At 36.5% G+C, this 14,946-nt stretch overlaps 1 protein-coding gene across 8 annotated transcripts in view; it reads left to right on the plus strand.

The window, feature by feature from the left end:
* The window catches only part of NUBPL (nucleotide binding protein like), a 76,732-nt gene that overhangs the window by 57,874 nt on the left and 3,912 nt on the right, over positions 1–14,946 (plus strand). For all 8 annotated transcript variants that reach the window (XM_030948669.1, XM_030948670.1, XM_030948672.1 and 5 more), the window contains 2 exons: positions 5,184–5,304; positions 9,177–9,259. In XM_030948669.1, coding sequence (XP_030804529.1) covers positions 5,184–5,304; positions 9,177–9,259 — 204 coding nt within the window. The remainder of the gene's footprint in view (positions 1–5,183; positions 5,305–9,176; positions 9,260–14,946) is intronic.

Here is a 14,946-nt window from a genome sequence, read left to right on the forward strand (position 1 = left end):
TATCTTAGGAAGTAATGCATGCCTCTCAGTTATACTATGTGTCCTCATTACATGTCCTCTTCAGCACTGTCTCTGTTGGGGCTTCAAATTTCACGCAATGTAGAAAAATAATTTATTGATTTTTTTTTAAGAAGCAAACTCAAATTTTGGTGGAAATATGCTTCTATCTAGTTGCTTGGCCATTTGAAGGGCTCTGTAACTATTGTGACAAGTAGAAGGCTGTCCCATCATTGTTTTTCATGAGGTTTATAGCTTATATCTTAGCTTACTTGTTTGAGAAATGAGAAATCTAAGAATATCCCCAATTAGGAGAAAATATTAAACAGGCTAACATCCTTGACTTGATATTTTCTCTGGGTACTACAAGTTGCTAAGTAACTGAATGTAGTACTCTAGAATATATTTATGTAGAGATTCATTTTTAAATGGGCAGTTGATGAAAGAATATGGTTTGAAATGCTTCCTTATCATAAGCTGTAAGGAAAAAAAGATGTTTTCTTGTTTACCTGTGTGAAGGTCACTTCTACTCTTTCTTAAGAAAGGAAGTTTTTTTCATAGTTCGTGCTTTCCTAATTAAAAAAATGCAACAGCAAGTTGAAGTGAATGCTTTTCCCTTTTTTAATTTACAGGATGGCTTAACAAAAGAAATACTTTGATGAATTCCTTATTACTAACTATTATTTAAGCATATTCGCGTCAAAATGGAAGCATTGTAACATTTATAATTTGCTGCCAGAAGGAAAACAAGAGGAATAACATACAGAACATTTTGTTTTGATTTTGTTTGGGTTTGCTGAAACGATGTAAAATGGTTTTTTTTTCAATTTAAATTGTGTTCAAGTTAGTGCGTCACTGAATTTTCCTTTTGTTATAATGAGAAATTACCAAGATTTCTTTCTAAAACTGTTTGGTTCAATGTCCTTTGGAGAGAATGGCATCCAAGAAAATCGTGTGTTCTAGGATGGGCTTGGCTAATACTGATTTGACTAGTGGAAGATAAGATATTAAGTATGATCTGTTTTGGTTCATTGGAATTATCAGATGATGTCAAATCAAGTGAGAAGTCACAATAAAACTGTTACACCACATGTTGTGTTTGAATGCGCTTGAACCAGTTATCGGGCCTTACCTTTTTCATCACCCTGCTTCATTTTATTCTGCCCTGTATGTACATGTATCAAAATATGTATAAAAATTGGTTGAGTTTTAGGCAGTTTCTGCCGATGTACTACATTTCTAAATGTCAACAAAATATAAGGATCTAAAGAAAGTGAAGTGATGTAATTTTTCATGGACAACTTCAGACCTGAGGTTTATGTCAAAGATCTGGAATCTGAAGGTCTGTGCTAAAATTACATATCCTGATTACATAATTAACTGATCTTCAATCTTTCATGTCTTTGCAAGTGCTTGCAAAGAGCTGACTTTTCAAAGAAGCAGAGAGGCTATAGGTTGCTGAACTCTGAGTATGCTTTCCTGTATTTAATGAACTGTGGTCTCTCCCATGTACATACAGGCCTATATATATATATTCCACCTTCCCCTCACACCCTCTCTTATTAGTTATTGAAGGCTCAGATGACATGTGTAGTATTACCACAGTAAAGTCACAGTTTTTCATGTTGTTTATTGAAATTGAAGTAGAATGACTGAAGGAACTGATGGAAATCTGGCAAGGAGAGTCAACATTAAAACCAGGTTTACTGGCCAAATGAATATTTTCACTCTTAGGACATAATTGCTAAAAGGGGTGCAAATTCCTTCTCCACTGTACATCACTGCACATCTCTTGTGCAGTGGAGCACACCTACACTTACAGTGGAGAAGGAATTTGCAAAGTGTTGCTGACTCCTATCACAAGTTTCAAGATTCTTGTCTGTTATGCGAATTTGGCCAGTTTTCTTGCCTTCCCGAGGGTGACTCAAAGTGAATAATTTTGAGCATTTAGGAGAAAAACTGCATATTTCCACTTGCTGAGGCTGAGTTCAGTTCATTATGTTTATCTTATCAATCATATCCCTGAAAGAAAAGATAGGGTTTTAGTTAAGTCTGCAATTTTTCTTGAAGTTTCCTTGAATTGGAAGGTTATGGATTTTGCAGGTTTCAAAAAAACTGCTTAGATAAACTCAGCTATGTATTTCCTTCTGAGCTGTACTAAAATGGCTTATTTGGCTATATTCTTACTGGTGTTTCTGAAGCATCCAGAGTAACCAGCCACAATTATGGCTTCACGTTGGGAGCAGATATTAGAGACAGAAATTGCTCATTACAGGGTGAAAGGTAGGAAGACAGAAATATTGTGCATGTTCACTTGAAGCACTTCAATGCAATGTGGCTGACTGACACAGGAGGTTGATGGCAGAGGAACTGTAACCCTGGTCACTTCAGTCCCCATCAGACTGCAGTCAGACCTCAGCACCAGCTATCTGTCCTTAAGCACAGTGAATGACTGCAGTGGGTTTCTCAGGAATTGTCTCATAATGTAAATACAGAGAACTTTCATTTCATCACTGTATTTTCTTTAACTTAGAAGGTCCTGTATTTGGCTTTAAGCGTGATTTATTGTGTAACCAAAAGGTTTGCTGAGCACAAGAAGTATGTAAACATTCAGAAACTGTGTGCAGATAACTCCTGATGAAAGGGTTTTTCATTTCCTGTTATTTCTTGCCAGATGCCTCTTCACCATTTAAAATAACGATTAGTCTAAATGGAACGCAGCTCCGTGCTGCTGCCATAGGTTAGTTTGTGTATTGTGGTTCATGAAAGTTTTCATGTCATTGCTGAGCCAAATTTGCCAAGCTCAAGAAGAACTAGAATAGAATTCACCCACACTTACGAAATAGTTTGTGTAGACAGTAACAGCTGCTTTGGAGCTATTACAAGTCTATTATTTGAGCAGGAAAATGAAGGTTATTACTGACTTCATTAGCCAGACCTATTACTTTGTAGATTTAAAAGCTCTGAAGGTCATAAGGAGCTCCCTTCTGTAAATATATGTGCAGAAAAATGCGTGGTAAAAATACACTTCAGCAGTAAAGTTGTCTTTTTGGAAATATTCCTTATTATACTTAGTATTTTTAAGTGGCATCTTCATATTCCAGATGGATAAATTATATATTATTAAATATGCACTATTTATTGGCTGACAAACAGGACCAACACAGAAAAATTAAAATTATTGTGTAATGCTGAAATGTCATTTCCTTTTAGTAAGTTTCGTTTAAATGGAAATAAAAAAAGACAGTGTTTAAGGCCTCTAAAACTGGTCTAGCATGAATGAACAAAACAGCTGTAATAATGCTTAACTAGTCACAAAACAATAGTAGACTACATAAGATTTTCTTTGATGATAAATTTGCTGAATCATAAATGTTGTATGAGTGCTTTGAAGAGAACAGAAAGTTCAAACCCCAAGATACCTGAAAATGAATTAGAGTGTAAATTTCAAATTACTTCTTTTTTCCCCATGTACTTTCAAAAATGGCCTTCATATATCCTGGTGAAAATAATATTTTTCTTTTGTCAAAAATACATCTTCCAGTGTTCTTCAGTTACTAACAGAGTAAAAAACTCCATGACTTGACTTCAGGGGAGAGCAGGATGAATGCCTGCTTAGAGGTCATCTGTAGAAGGCTGTGGCTGTACAGCTCCCTTTTTACTGTCCCTGCACTTTATACCCTTGGATATGCAGTATTTAATGTCTCTACTAATGTAAGAACTGGATGATAAAATTACCTGTAATAATGTGCCAGTAAATAGAATCTTGTTCCACTTGCTTCTCTGACAGTCCCTGGGAAAGAGTAGAAAAGGGGGAAAGTCATTTTGAGGTGTTAAATTGGAAGTAGGTAATTTTTGTTTCAAGCATATTATTTCTTAAAATGTTCCTTGCTTTAAACCATCTGAGAGTTTTACATAAGTAAAGGAAGATGTAGCAAATATACTCTATGGTGGTATAGAAAAAACAGCTGACCACCTTTTGATAAATTTCAGCTTATAGCTAAGGAAACTTATTATGGTATTGTAAGTAACATACTTTTTTATTTTAAGTTCAGTGCCAGGAGTTGTACATTCACCTTTAATTAAATATATTTGTTGGTCGCACTGAACACTGCTGTTTCCTCCTAGATATGCTTCATTAGCATAGTGGATAGATTTCTTCTCTAATAACTAGAGACCACCTTGTTCAAGCACAAAACTAGAAGGTTCAGGAAAATGTAGAAGTACAAAATGCTACAAAGTAAATAGCAAAATAAATGGTGTTTTCTAAAACTCAGCTATAGTGTATGTGACACATCTAGGTACTATACAAATCTGAAAGTGAAAGGTTGTAACATTGCATCTCTTAAAGCAGATGTTCTGTTCCTTAGCAGGTCGAGAGAAACTTCCACCCTGTAGCGTTTGAACGCTGTTTTTGTCACTTCTGGAAATTCTGATCTGTCTCAATGTAGAGTTTTGTTTACTATGTGAATAGAATGAGATTATTAGCATTATTTCACATTGTGAAGGAAGACTTTTCTGTGTGAATGACTTGGCAAATTTTTATTTGACGTATTTTATAAGGATGACGTTGAAAACCTGGCATCAGTGGAAGGGTACCCAGGATGTGTGTATTAGATTTTTATGCTATGGGTTTTGCCACTTAGTTTCACATAATTATTTCTATTGTTTCTTCTTTAAAATATGTTTCTGCTCTGCAGAAGAATAACAAATCTGATCTTTTTGAAAATATTTCCCTACAGGATAACTTATAAAAATGCCTTAAAAGCACGTCTGATTGTGTAATTTCTTGTAATGGTATGTTTTTATTTACCCTTTCCTGAAACTGCAAAGGACAAAACTGTAAAACGCAGCATGAAAATTCTTCCAGTATTCAGAGTTTGAAAATGAAATACTAGCAGGGAGAGTTCTTGGCAAGTTAGGTTTGTGCAAGAAGTACTTTTTGCTGCAAATAAGGCTGGTAGTCTTCAAGAGGTATAAATGTGAAGAAATTGAAATAATGCCACATGATGGGGCCACTGAGATGACTAATAAGAGCTGATAATGATATTAATGAGTCTGATTCCTATTTTAAATAACCACTCTGTGTTGGTTCTTAGTGGATAATCTATCCTATATTATCAGAGATTAACATGGAAATACCAGTGCTTCGTTTGAGTAATCTTTCCTTTCCTTTCCTTCGACAGGTTTTAGGACTAGTTCAAAATATGAGTGTTTTCCAATGCCCCAAATGTAAGCATGAGACGCATATTTTTGGAACTGATGGTGTAAAAGATCTGGCAAAAACCCTTGGATTGGATGTTTTGGGTAAGAATATGGAAATGGTTTTATTTGTGTGTGCATGAAGTGTTAACTGAATGATGAAACTGCATAATCCTAGATGACTTTGGATTCAGACTGTTTTCAGATGTAATGGAACTAATAAGTAGTCATGCTCTGTTCCTTATCAGTCTTGTAATGGTGATGTTGACTGCATAATAAAATTCTTGAATTGCATCTTAAATCTCTTTATTTACAAACAATCCAGAACATGAATTGTTTTGATATCAATATGCTATATTACCTGAAATTCATTATGTGCTTGACTATACAGCAATTTTTAGAAATAACCAGGAATTCTATTTAGTCTTAAGACAGACCTAAACTCTGTCTAGTAATATCAATAAATGTTTTCTCATTTATTTTCTTTAATTTATTTTTGTTTAAATATTTACTCAGTGGAGGCTTTATAGCAACGTTCTGGTATGTAAACAGGTCTGAAAGCTGGAGACTTTTTACAAAGGCAGGCAGTGATAGGGCAATGGAGAATTACTTTAAACTGAAGGAGGGTAGATTTAGATTAGATATCAGGAAGAAATTCTTTACTGTGAGAGACTGGCACAGGTTGTCTAGATTTAAGGGTGCTGCATTCCTGAAAATGTTCAAAGGCAGGTTGGATGGGGCTCTGAGATACCTGCTCTACTTGAAGTGTCCCTGTCCACAGAAGGGGGCTTGGAACTAAATGATTTTTAAGGTCCCTTCCAACTTAAATCATTCTGTGATTAGCTATGATTAAGCTATCTGTCATGCCTCTAGGCTAAAATATACATGGATCTTTAAAATATACATTACTGATTTAAAAAGGCATGGTTCAACCTGCGCTGTAAGTAAAGAATATAACACAGCGTAATTAAGTTGGTAAATGGGGTAATTGCATGTGCTAATGATGTGTTTCCATGTATTACTCTAATTATCTCAATGATTTTCCATAGCTAATTCATTAAAAAGAACCAGGAAGCTCACTTAGAAAGATCAACACAGAAACATCAAGGTCTGACATAGACTTGAGATAGCAAGGCAACACATAATTAAAGACATGCTTTTGGGCTATCTTTTAGTTTTCTGAATATGTAATGAGTTGTGATCAGAGCCCAAGGGGACTTCTACAGCCCTGGGTTATGTGGATGGATGCAAATGCTCTGCAAGCAGTTAAATCAAACGTGCATTTAGATACGCAGGCACAAATGATGTACCATGGCATTGGTCCCATAGGTGGTTTTTGTTATTTCCTAAGAGTGCAGAACTGATTGTGATTGGATTTAATTAGGAGTGATGTGAGAGATGAACAGATTTAGCAGGGGATAGATGAGATGTACAAAACAAAGCAGAGTGAAGTTTAACTTCAAACTGTCAATGCAAAAGCAGACTAAGATTAAGAATAATGCCCCAAGGGCTAAATTTTGAATTATAGTACTTGATCTGATTAGTATGCTCCTCCTTCCAGGGATCACCATTACATAATAATACCATATGGCATTGTAAGAATTACTGCTTATGGATTTTACGGTAATCCATCCCAAATGGAAGTTTTATCTCAGTATTACTTGAATTCTGCCCCAAAACCTTGAGAACATATTTTTACATATATATCTGTAAAATGCATATATTTAAAATTAGTAATTCTAAGTTTATTTTGCATATGTTTTCTGACACCTGTGGCTGTTCTGTTTGTTTAGATAAGCACCTAGTCCTTCTTGGAAACCCAACAACATGTTTGTCACCCAACATCTGACAAATTCTGCAAGCTAACAGTGTGCAGGATTGAAAAGTATCATCCTTCCACTTGCTCAGAGTTGGCTGTCATTAGTATTACTGAGTATCTTATTTTTGTTTACAGAAGACAATTAGCAGTTGCCATGAGTCTTTCAAGTAAAATCCATTATTTCATATACTTATGATTGTCTTTTTATTTTTACTGTTCTTTAAAGGAATGTGTGACAAGGTTTGGGAGAGAGACTTTGTGCTGCTAATTTTTCTCTCCCTGTCTCTGAAATTTTTTTCCTGAAGTTTGAGGGCTGTAACCATGACCAGAAAGCTATGCCATTGGTATGAGTTAATAATTTCTGTGTGTTCCATCCTGACCTTTGCAATTCCTGACTTTTTTAGCACTGTCTGGTTCCTGACCATCAGCAATGACTGCCAGATTTTTAAAATTCTTTGTTTTTTCTTCCTACAGTAAATTTAAATTATTCTTTCTTTGCAATCAGCAGTTAGTTGTTAATATCAGAAAAAGTTATGATGTTAACTTTCCATCACCTTGGGTACTGAAGAATAGTGCAAAAGTTTTATCTTACTCAAACCCTTACCACCCAAACAGCTATGCAGATGGTTTTGATGTCTTTTGGTTAAATTATAAATTTTCAGTTTTTTAAAATTATAATGCATTTTTCTTTATCTTCTGACTGTTCTTACAAGTCCCGAATGCTCCTGTAGTACCAGCACATGTTTGCAAGTCTGAGGAAGAAAAGAGAGAGGCTGCCATTTTGTAATTATTGGAGATTATTATTAAGCTCATATTGAAAAAGTATTTTTTCATTAACAAAACATCCTTAGGAAAAAAAGATTAGTCTCCATGTAAAATAAGAGTAGGAAGTGAATGTCAGGGAGATTTACAATTTACTGTTATTCAATTAAGAATGTTTATGGTTAGAAAATTTTCAGAGGACTCCCTGAATTTTTAAATAAATGAGTACATGAACAGACTATTATACCTAAATTTATTAATGACTGAAATAAATAAGAAAAACAAATTGAAGGAAATGGACTGTAATTATCCTAAATAATAAGGTTGTTCAAAGATTCAGCACACTAATCACAGAGCCAGTGCTTTTGTGTTTACTATTTGCTTGTTTTTGTTTGTATTCCTACTTGCTTTGGGTTTGTGTTTTTTATTTCTTAAACTTTTTCAATTTTCATACAGTTTTTTAAACTGTTTCATTTTCTGAATACATTGAATCTCAGTAATTTACAATGGCCTTGATTTGAGTTAAATCAGGTTGCTAAATTGTATGAATTAAACTTGCATGATTTCTGATGTGTCAGGATTGAACTAAGGTAGGCTGTTCTGTCTTCGTCTATCCATAATGTAATATGTACCTGTGTCTTCCAGTAAAAGAAAGTTGGTCTTCAGTTCACTTCAAAATTATTTATGTAGCAGTAAACACAGGAATCGTCAGGTTTTTTGTAGTGGTGAAATCTGTGTTGCAGAAAGTATGTCTCAGAATGGAGCAGGGCTGCTAATTGAGTCTCATTTAGAACGTTCCTTTCCTCTCTAGCAGTTCCCTGCTCGTTATAAAAGCAGAATATAAAGAAGATTTCTGTTGGAAAGAAGAATGAACTGAATAGTTGTCCACCTTATAATTGGATCCAAGGCCTAATAAGGACAATAACAAATGCTATTATTTGGAAATTAAGTATTCAGATAAGTCTTTGAACAGGGATTACAATCTTAAAACAGCACTGAAAAGAACTTACAATGAGGAGATAGGCTGAACAGTAAGTTGCATGATGAACAGTTGCCTACACTCAGGCAATTTATTTCACGTAAACAAAATAATTTCTATCTCAGCCTGTATTTTTCTATGTTTGAGACAAAAAGCCCTTCCTTCTCTAATAAATGACTGAAGCATGGTCCTTTCTATTCAGAGAATGAGAAATCGAAAATATGTTTGGAATTATTCATTATGGATGTAAGGAAAATATACTGCAGCAAATTTTCATTTTAAATGGGAATTTTTGGAGCTAAAGCAATTCAAAGAGTATACTGAATGGGAATTGGATTTCAAGTTGCTTTAGGGTTAAAGAAACATTTAAGAAATACTAGGTCTTCACATATGTATGTCTTGGTATTTTTGATGCAGGTGACGTTCCACTGCACATCAATATACGGGAGACATGTGATTCAGGACAGCCTGTTGTGATCTCTCAGCCTCAAAGTGATGCTGTAAGTTTGGTGCACTGCACTTAGAACAACAGAGAGCTCGCCTCTAAAAGTGGATGGAGAGTACTGCTTCTTATTGCTCTTTGGAAAGAAATGGGTTTTTGAGTGAAGTAAGGAAATAAAGTAAAAGAAGGTAGTACCAGTAAGTAACTCAGGCCCTTGATTTTTGAATGCTGGTCATCTGTTCTGCTTCTGTGAGTTTGGTTTTGTTTAATTAGGCTGAATCATTCAGAATAGAGAAGATTTGATCCAGGTCCTGGCACGCTAAGAGGAGGAAGGTCAATGTCAAGCCTCATGAGACCTTGCAGCTATTGTAGGTCCTCTAAAGCTGTCAGTTAAGCCCTTGGTAGCTGAGCCTGGAAACTGTCAAAGGGTCTTACCCAAAGATGTTTGGAACAAAACTTCATATTGTCAGTACCTGGGTTGTTTTCATCAGGAAGTGGAGCAATTTACGCACAAGAGGAAATGGATTTTTTCAGTGTATTTACCATAACATTCTATTGTCGCTGGAAAATGCAAGTTGGTGAGGTGGTGGGAGTCAAATATGCAAATCTGTAAAGAAAAGTAGTTGCACATATGGAATTTCATTATTGCTGATAGAGTAAGATTTCCCTGTCTGCTATTTTCTTTCTCTGCTAGAGTTTGTCTGACAGGCTCTGTGGGGCAGGGTGCTGTACACAGAATATGGCATAATGCAGCCCCACTCTTGATTGCTGCTTAAAGATATATAGTGCAAAAAATTATTAATGCTGATCACAGATAGTAGAATCAATTCATAGTAAGGTAGATTGTACCTATGGAACATTTGAATTTCAGTAGCTTTTTCAATATTATGATTGAAATGTGTTTTTTCCTTCACAGTATTTTAGAAGGAAAAAAAAAGGGAGGAGAACATTAACATTGTTAATCCAGTATTATTAACATACTGAACAGGATTCTGGAAGACAAGTGATGGTCTTAAAATTGTAGTTTTGTTCTGAAAGAGAAGTGGCGTGTTGACTTCTAATTAAATACCATGTTTTTGCTAGGTTTGGGCAAGGTCCATGCTGTGGAATCATGTAGTGATCTGGAGTCTAGGTCTATCTGAAAAGGAATCCCTATAATCCATATGGCAGCTTCTCTCTGGGAAGTTTGATCAGCAATGTGACGTTTTGAATGAATGTATATGGCTTTGGTCAAAGCCGAAGTAAAACAGCTGGGAAACTAAGGTGGAGGGCTCACAGTATCTGAAATCTGTAATAACCAAGAGTCTGTAGCCTGCTGGACTATGGACTGAAGAATTCAGACGTGTATGGGATAGCATTCTGAAAATAAAAAGGCAAGAAAGTCTGTAGTGTTGCCATCTGTTCCTCCTTTAACTATGTTCTTGATAACAAAATGGTGGGTTATAATCACCATTTGTGGCAATTAAGTTAAATATGCAGAGGAATAAAGATTGACAAATATGTGTGACTCTGGGGAAAACTCTTAATATCCTTCTCTGCCTTTGTGTCTGTGAGATAATAGTTCTCCTCAGCGAATGTGTATTTTTAAAAATGTCACAAATCTCTGTAGAACGAAAAAGAATTTTCCTTCATCCCTGCTTTTCTTCTCATTTTAAAGATAGAAAAAATATCATTCTCTTATATTTTCAAATAAATATTAAATTCTTAGCACATAACTGATAGTGGGAGAGGGCATATAAGGTCAGATTCTAATCTTTAATACATGACAGTCATCACCATGTTTCTCAAATAAACTGAAATTGTGGCTATTCATGCATTAGCAACTTTTCGGATAGAGAACAATGTCTGGTGAATGCTCTTGTCGCTTAAATGTGCAGGGGATTTTCATACAAAATTCTATGCTGATTTTGTTAGAACACACTTACAAATCAAATACAGAATCATAGACCTGAAATAATACTTAGCAGATTCAAACAGTAGGGAATAGGGATGGTGATTGACTTCTTAGAAACCCAGCATGTTGTCACACCTTTTGAGCTCTTTCAAGCCTAGAATAAAATGGTTTCTAAAATATGTCAGTTAATACATTTTTGCTTACACATCTGCCATGGAGTTCATCTTGCCTTGCAGATATATAAAAGTATACCTCTGACTTTACACTAGAATTTCAAAATGTCTAAGCAAACTTGTCTAAATTTATTATTTTAAAGCTTAGATGTATTTGGTGGAAAAGGGGTTTCCTTTTCACAAATGACAAGGAAATTACTAAGAACTAAGAAAGGAAATTACTTGTAGAATGGAACATGTGTGAACTTAAAAAGTTTTTCCTCAGGGAAGGCACAGAATACACAAGACTAATCTGCTTATGGAAAGTATTGACATTATAGCTAAAGGATAGGAAGGTTTGATGACTGGAGTTCTCTTTTGGTGAAGCTTGAGGCAGTCCCCCGGGAGAAATAACAGTGCTGCTATAAAATGATTTTGCTCTTGGTATAACATTGTCTGTGTTAGTGTTTCTGTCAGCTTAGTTGTTTAAATTGTGGGGTTATTTGTGGCTTTTTCTTAATACTCTTCATTGATAAAACTTTGTGATGTAGAAATGGAATATTGCTGTACTTGCATGGTCAGCCTAACGCAGCAGCTGAGAGTGACCCAAGATCCTCTACAAGAAGCTTATAATTTCTTTAATCAACAGTGAGGGCTTACCTTCTGGAGTGAGACACTTCTGGAGATTAGTTGAACATTTTTCTCCTCCATCACACTGTGGAAGTGGATTAGCTGGCCCAGGCTCCATTTTGTTGCTCCCTCAAACAGATGCAAGAGTCACTGGACAGCAAAAGCTGGTAAACAAAAATCAGGAATGCTGCTAAAATGGTAGAATCGGGGAAAAAAAGGCAGGGGAAAAGGTAGAATAGGGACAACTAATGAGGAATCACTGAAACCAGGTGAAATTGATCATGCTCAGATGTACTGGATCTTCCCATGGACCATGGGAAAGGAGCCAGCAGCTAAACAGGTGTTTGGAAAGGCATCCTGAAGCTTGCACGTAAGCAGACCAGAGGCACAGCAAGAGATAGAGAACATGATTAATTGCAGTAGAATTATTCTTCCAACAAAGGAGCTGCTTAAATACCCAGTGAACTCTCCATCACTCTGGGAGAACAATAAATAGAGGTTTCTGAGAGCTCTTCTTTCTGTGAGCATAAAGCCCGGAGACTCATGGAGCAGTTGGTGGTTATCTTGTGAGGAATTCCTGCTAGAAACTTTGGGTGTATCACAGTATCAATACCTTGGCAGAACAGACAGGTTGTCTGTGATTGTTGAGCACCAAACTCCCACCTGTCACCTCCCACCTCAAACAAGTACAAAATACGTTTGGTGTACCAGTATGTCCATTCACATCCTACATATACAGGTGAAGAGTTTTGAGTCCAATAAATTGCACACTGATTTATAAGGGAATAGAAAAAGCCCAGTCAGGTGGAAAGCAGGGGCACAAGGTATCAGCAGTCTAATGGAACAGAGCAAAAGAAGTCTGATTAATCATCCCTTTTCAATTAAATCAGAATGTTAGAAACCTTGCTGTGGTGTCATCCAAACAGACAACTCAAATTTGTATTCAGAAACACTTTGTCTCTAGCATGCTTATGAAAGGGTGATATATACGTAGGGTAAAAACATACAGCCTTTTAAAGATTGCAATAAGTAGTTGGAGAAAAATTTAAGTACTGGTAGCAAAAAGTCATAGAATCCTGTTTTGTGGTTTAGTTGTCATCAATAATTCCATTTAATGAGTGATCAATGCAGAGTGTGATATTTTAAAAGAAAAGAAAACCTTAAAGAAGGCTGCATGGTATGATTTGTAATATGCCTTTATCATCAAGGCTTCCTTTGAATCATCACAGTAGCATTTGGTACGTGTAGGTTCAAATCCTTCATTCAGGGTGTAGACAGTACAATGCATCATCAGACCCTCATTTATGGTTCTGTCTGCTGAAGAAAAGGCTGTGAGTGTAGGATAGTCTGTTTGAAGGATGTTACTGTACTGCATTTGATTTGCACTGTTCTCTTTATCCATGTTTTTTGGGCAGGATGTGTATTTAGATGTCTGTAAGGGCACCTCGGGTTAGCAGTATTACCCTGCTGGGGCTGCCCCTAGGAATAGTTTGGCTGTTACTACTGCTGATTAGGATTAATAGGAAGTTTCCCATGAGCACTGAGGATTTTTCTTTGAGATTTTAGTTTAATAAATCCAGCTTATTTACTAGTCTCCTCCATTTCATGTTACAATGTATGGATTGACTTTTACTGTCTCAGTAAGTTTGCCTTTCTGACTTGAGACTTCATTGTATATTTGGCAAGAGTTGCCAGTACATGCAAAGAAGAATCTTATGGTGGAGCTGCCCAGAGGAAGGACTGGTAGGGAGTGGGATAGTCTCTGGACCTCTTGTAGCAACCAAGAATTTCTCTGGGTGACATGAAGCTTGTATCTGAAATAGACTTATTTAAAGCTGCATTTGTCATCAGGTTTTTAGTGCCTTCTGAGTTGACCACAGTAAAATACAGACATTGGAAGGCATCTCCAGTCATGCACTGAAGGCTGGAGTTGTGTCAAAGTAACAAAGCAATTTCCGTGTTTCCAAATTAAATCTATTTAAAAATCTGATTGAACTGACAAATGGAACATGATTGTGCAGGGAGTGCTAAGAACCAAAGTTATCAATGACAGGCTGGCTATGCTTATTTTCATGTAGATGGTAGCTAAGACTAGTATTTGCCCTTGTGATAGTCCCTATTGGATTAGTTGCTCATGGTGGCTAGTTTCCTTCAGCAATTAATAAAATGTAAGCCCTAACAGGTCAGTTGAGCAGATTTAAATTCCTTTTCCTTCTTTACAGGTATATTAGGATCCACAGCATTTGATGTTCCAGACAGTCAGACTTGCACAGATTCTCTTTTGGATTGCTGGGCTGGATAAAGCAGCCTTAATAGTCTTGGAGTCTTGTAATCAGCAATAGACATTAGAAACTGTGCCAGTACTGGGATTTATATCCTGTTGTGTATGAGGCCTGTAACCTAGTGATGGGATCAGTGTTGGGATCAGTGTGTGTTTCCGAGTTGCTGGTCTGAAGTTGTTTGTATGCAGTGGTTTGGGTGAAGGAAACGGGATATCAGCTCCTACCTGCTTTTACTTTGTTGATTATAAGTTGAGTTCTGTGTTTGTGTGACAGAGTCACCAGGTACTGGCAGGCACTGTAGTGAGCTGTTGGCAGGCTGAGATCTGCACTCCAGTGGAAGCAAACCAGCAGGTCAGGCCATGCCAGTCCAGTCCATGACAACAGGGCAGAGTCAGCCATGACCTGTACAGTCTGCAGTAATCTTAGCAACAATGCCTACTTCCCTCATGGGTAAGATTTTTAGGGAGAATGAAATGCCATAACTGAAAGGCAGTATTTCCCTAGGATTACTGTAGGGCTCAATTAGATGAGCTGGTAAAAGGTCTTCCAGTTTAAATCTACCCAGCATGTATTAGTCCATGATAATACAGATCTGCTACAGAGTGATGAATCAGGATGTTCTGATTATTTATGCTAGGTAGGACTTCTCACTCCATTTCCTGGTGAACTTCACAGGTTCTCTGTTTCCTGCTCCACCATCTATGCTGTCATCAGTCACTTCATTATCAGCTGTGCCCTTGAGGTCTTAAGAACTGTGCCCTTCTGGCACTGTGCCCCTGTTTGAGAG

This window comes from Camarhynchus parvulus, chromosome 5 (assembly GCF_901933205.1).
Source record: "Camarhynchus parvulus chromosome 5, STF_HiC, whole genome shotgun sequence".
Lineage (NCBI taxonomy): Eukaryota > Metazoa > Chordata > Aves > Passeriformes > Thraupidae > Camarhynchus > Camarhynchus parvulus.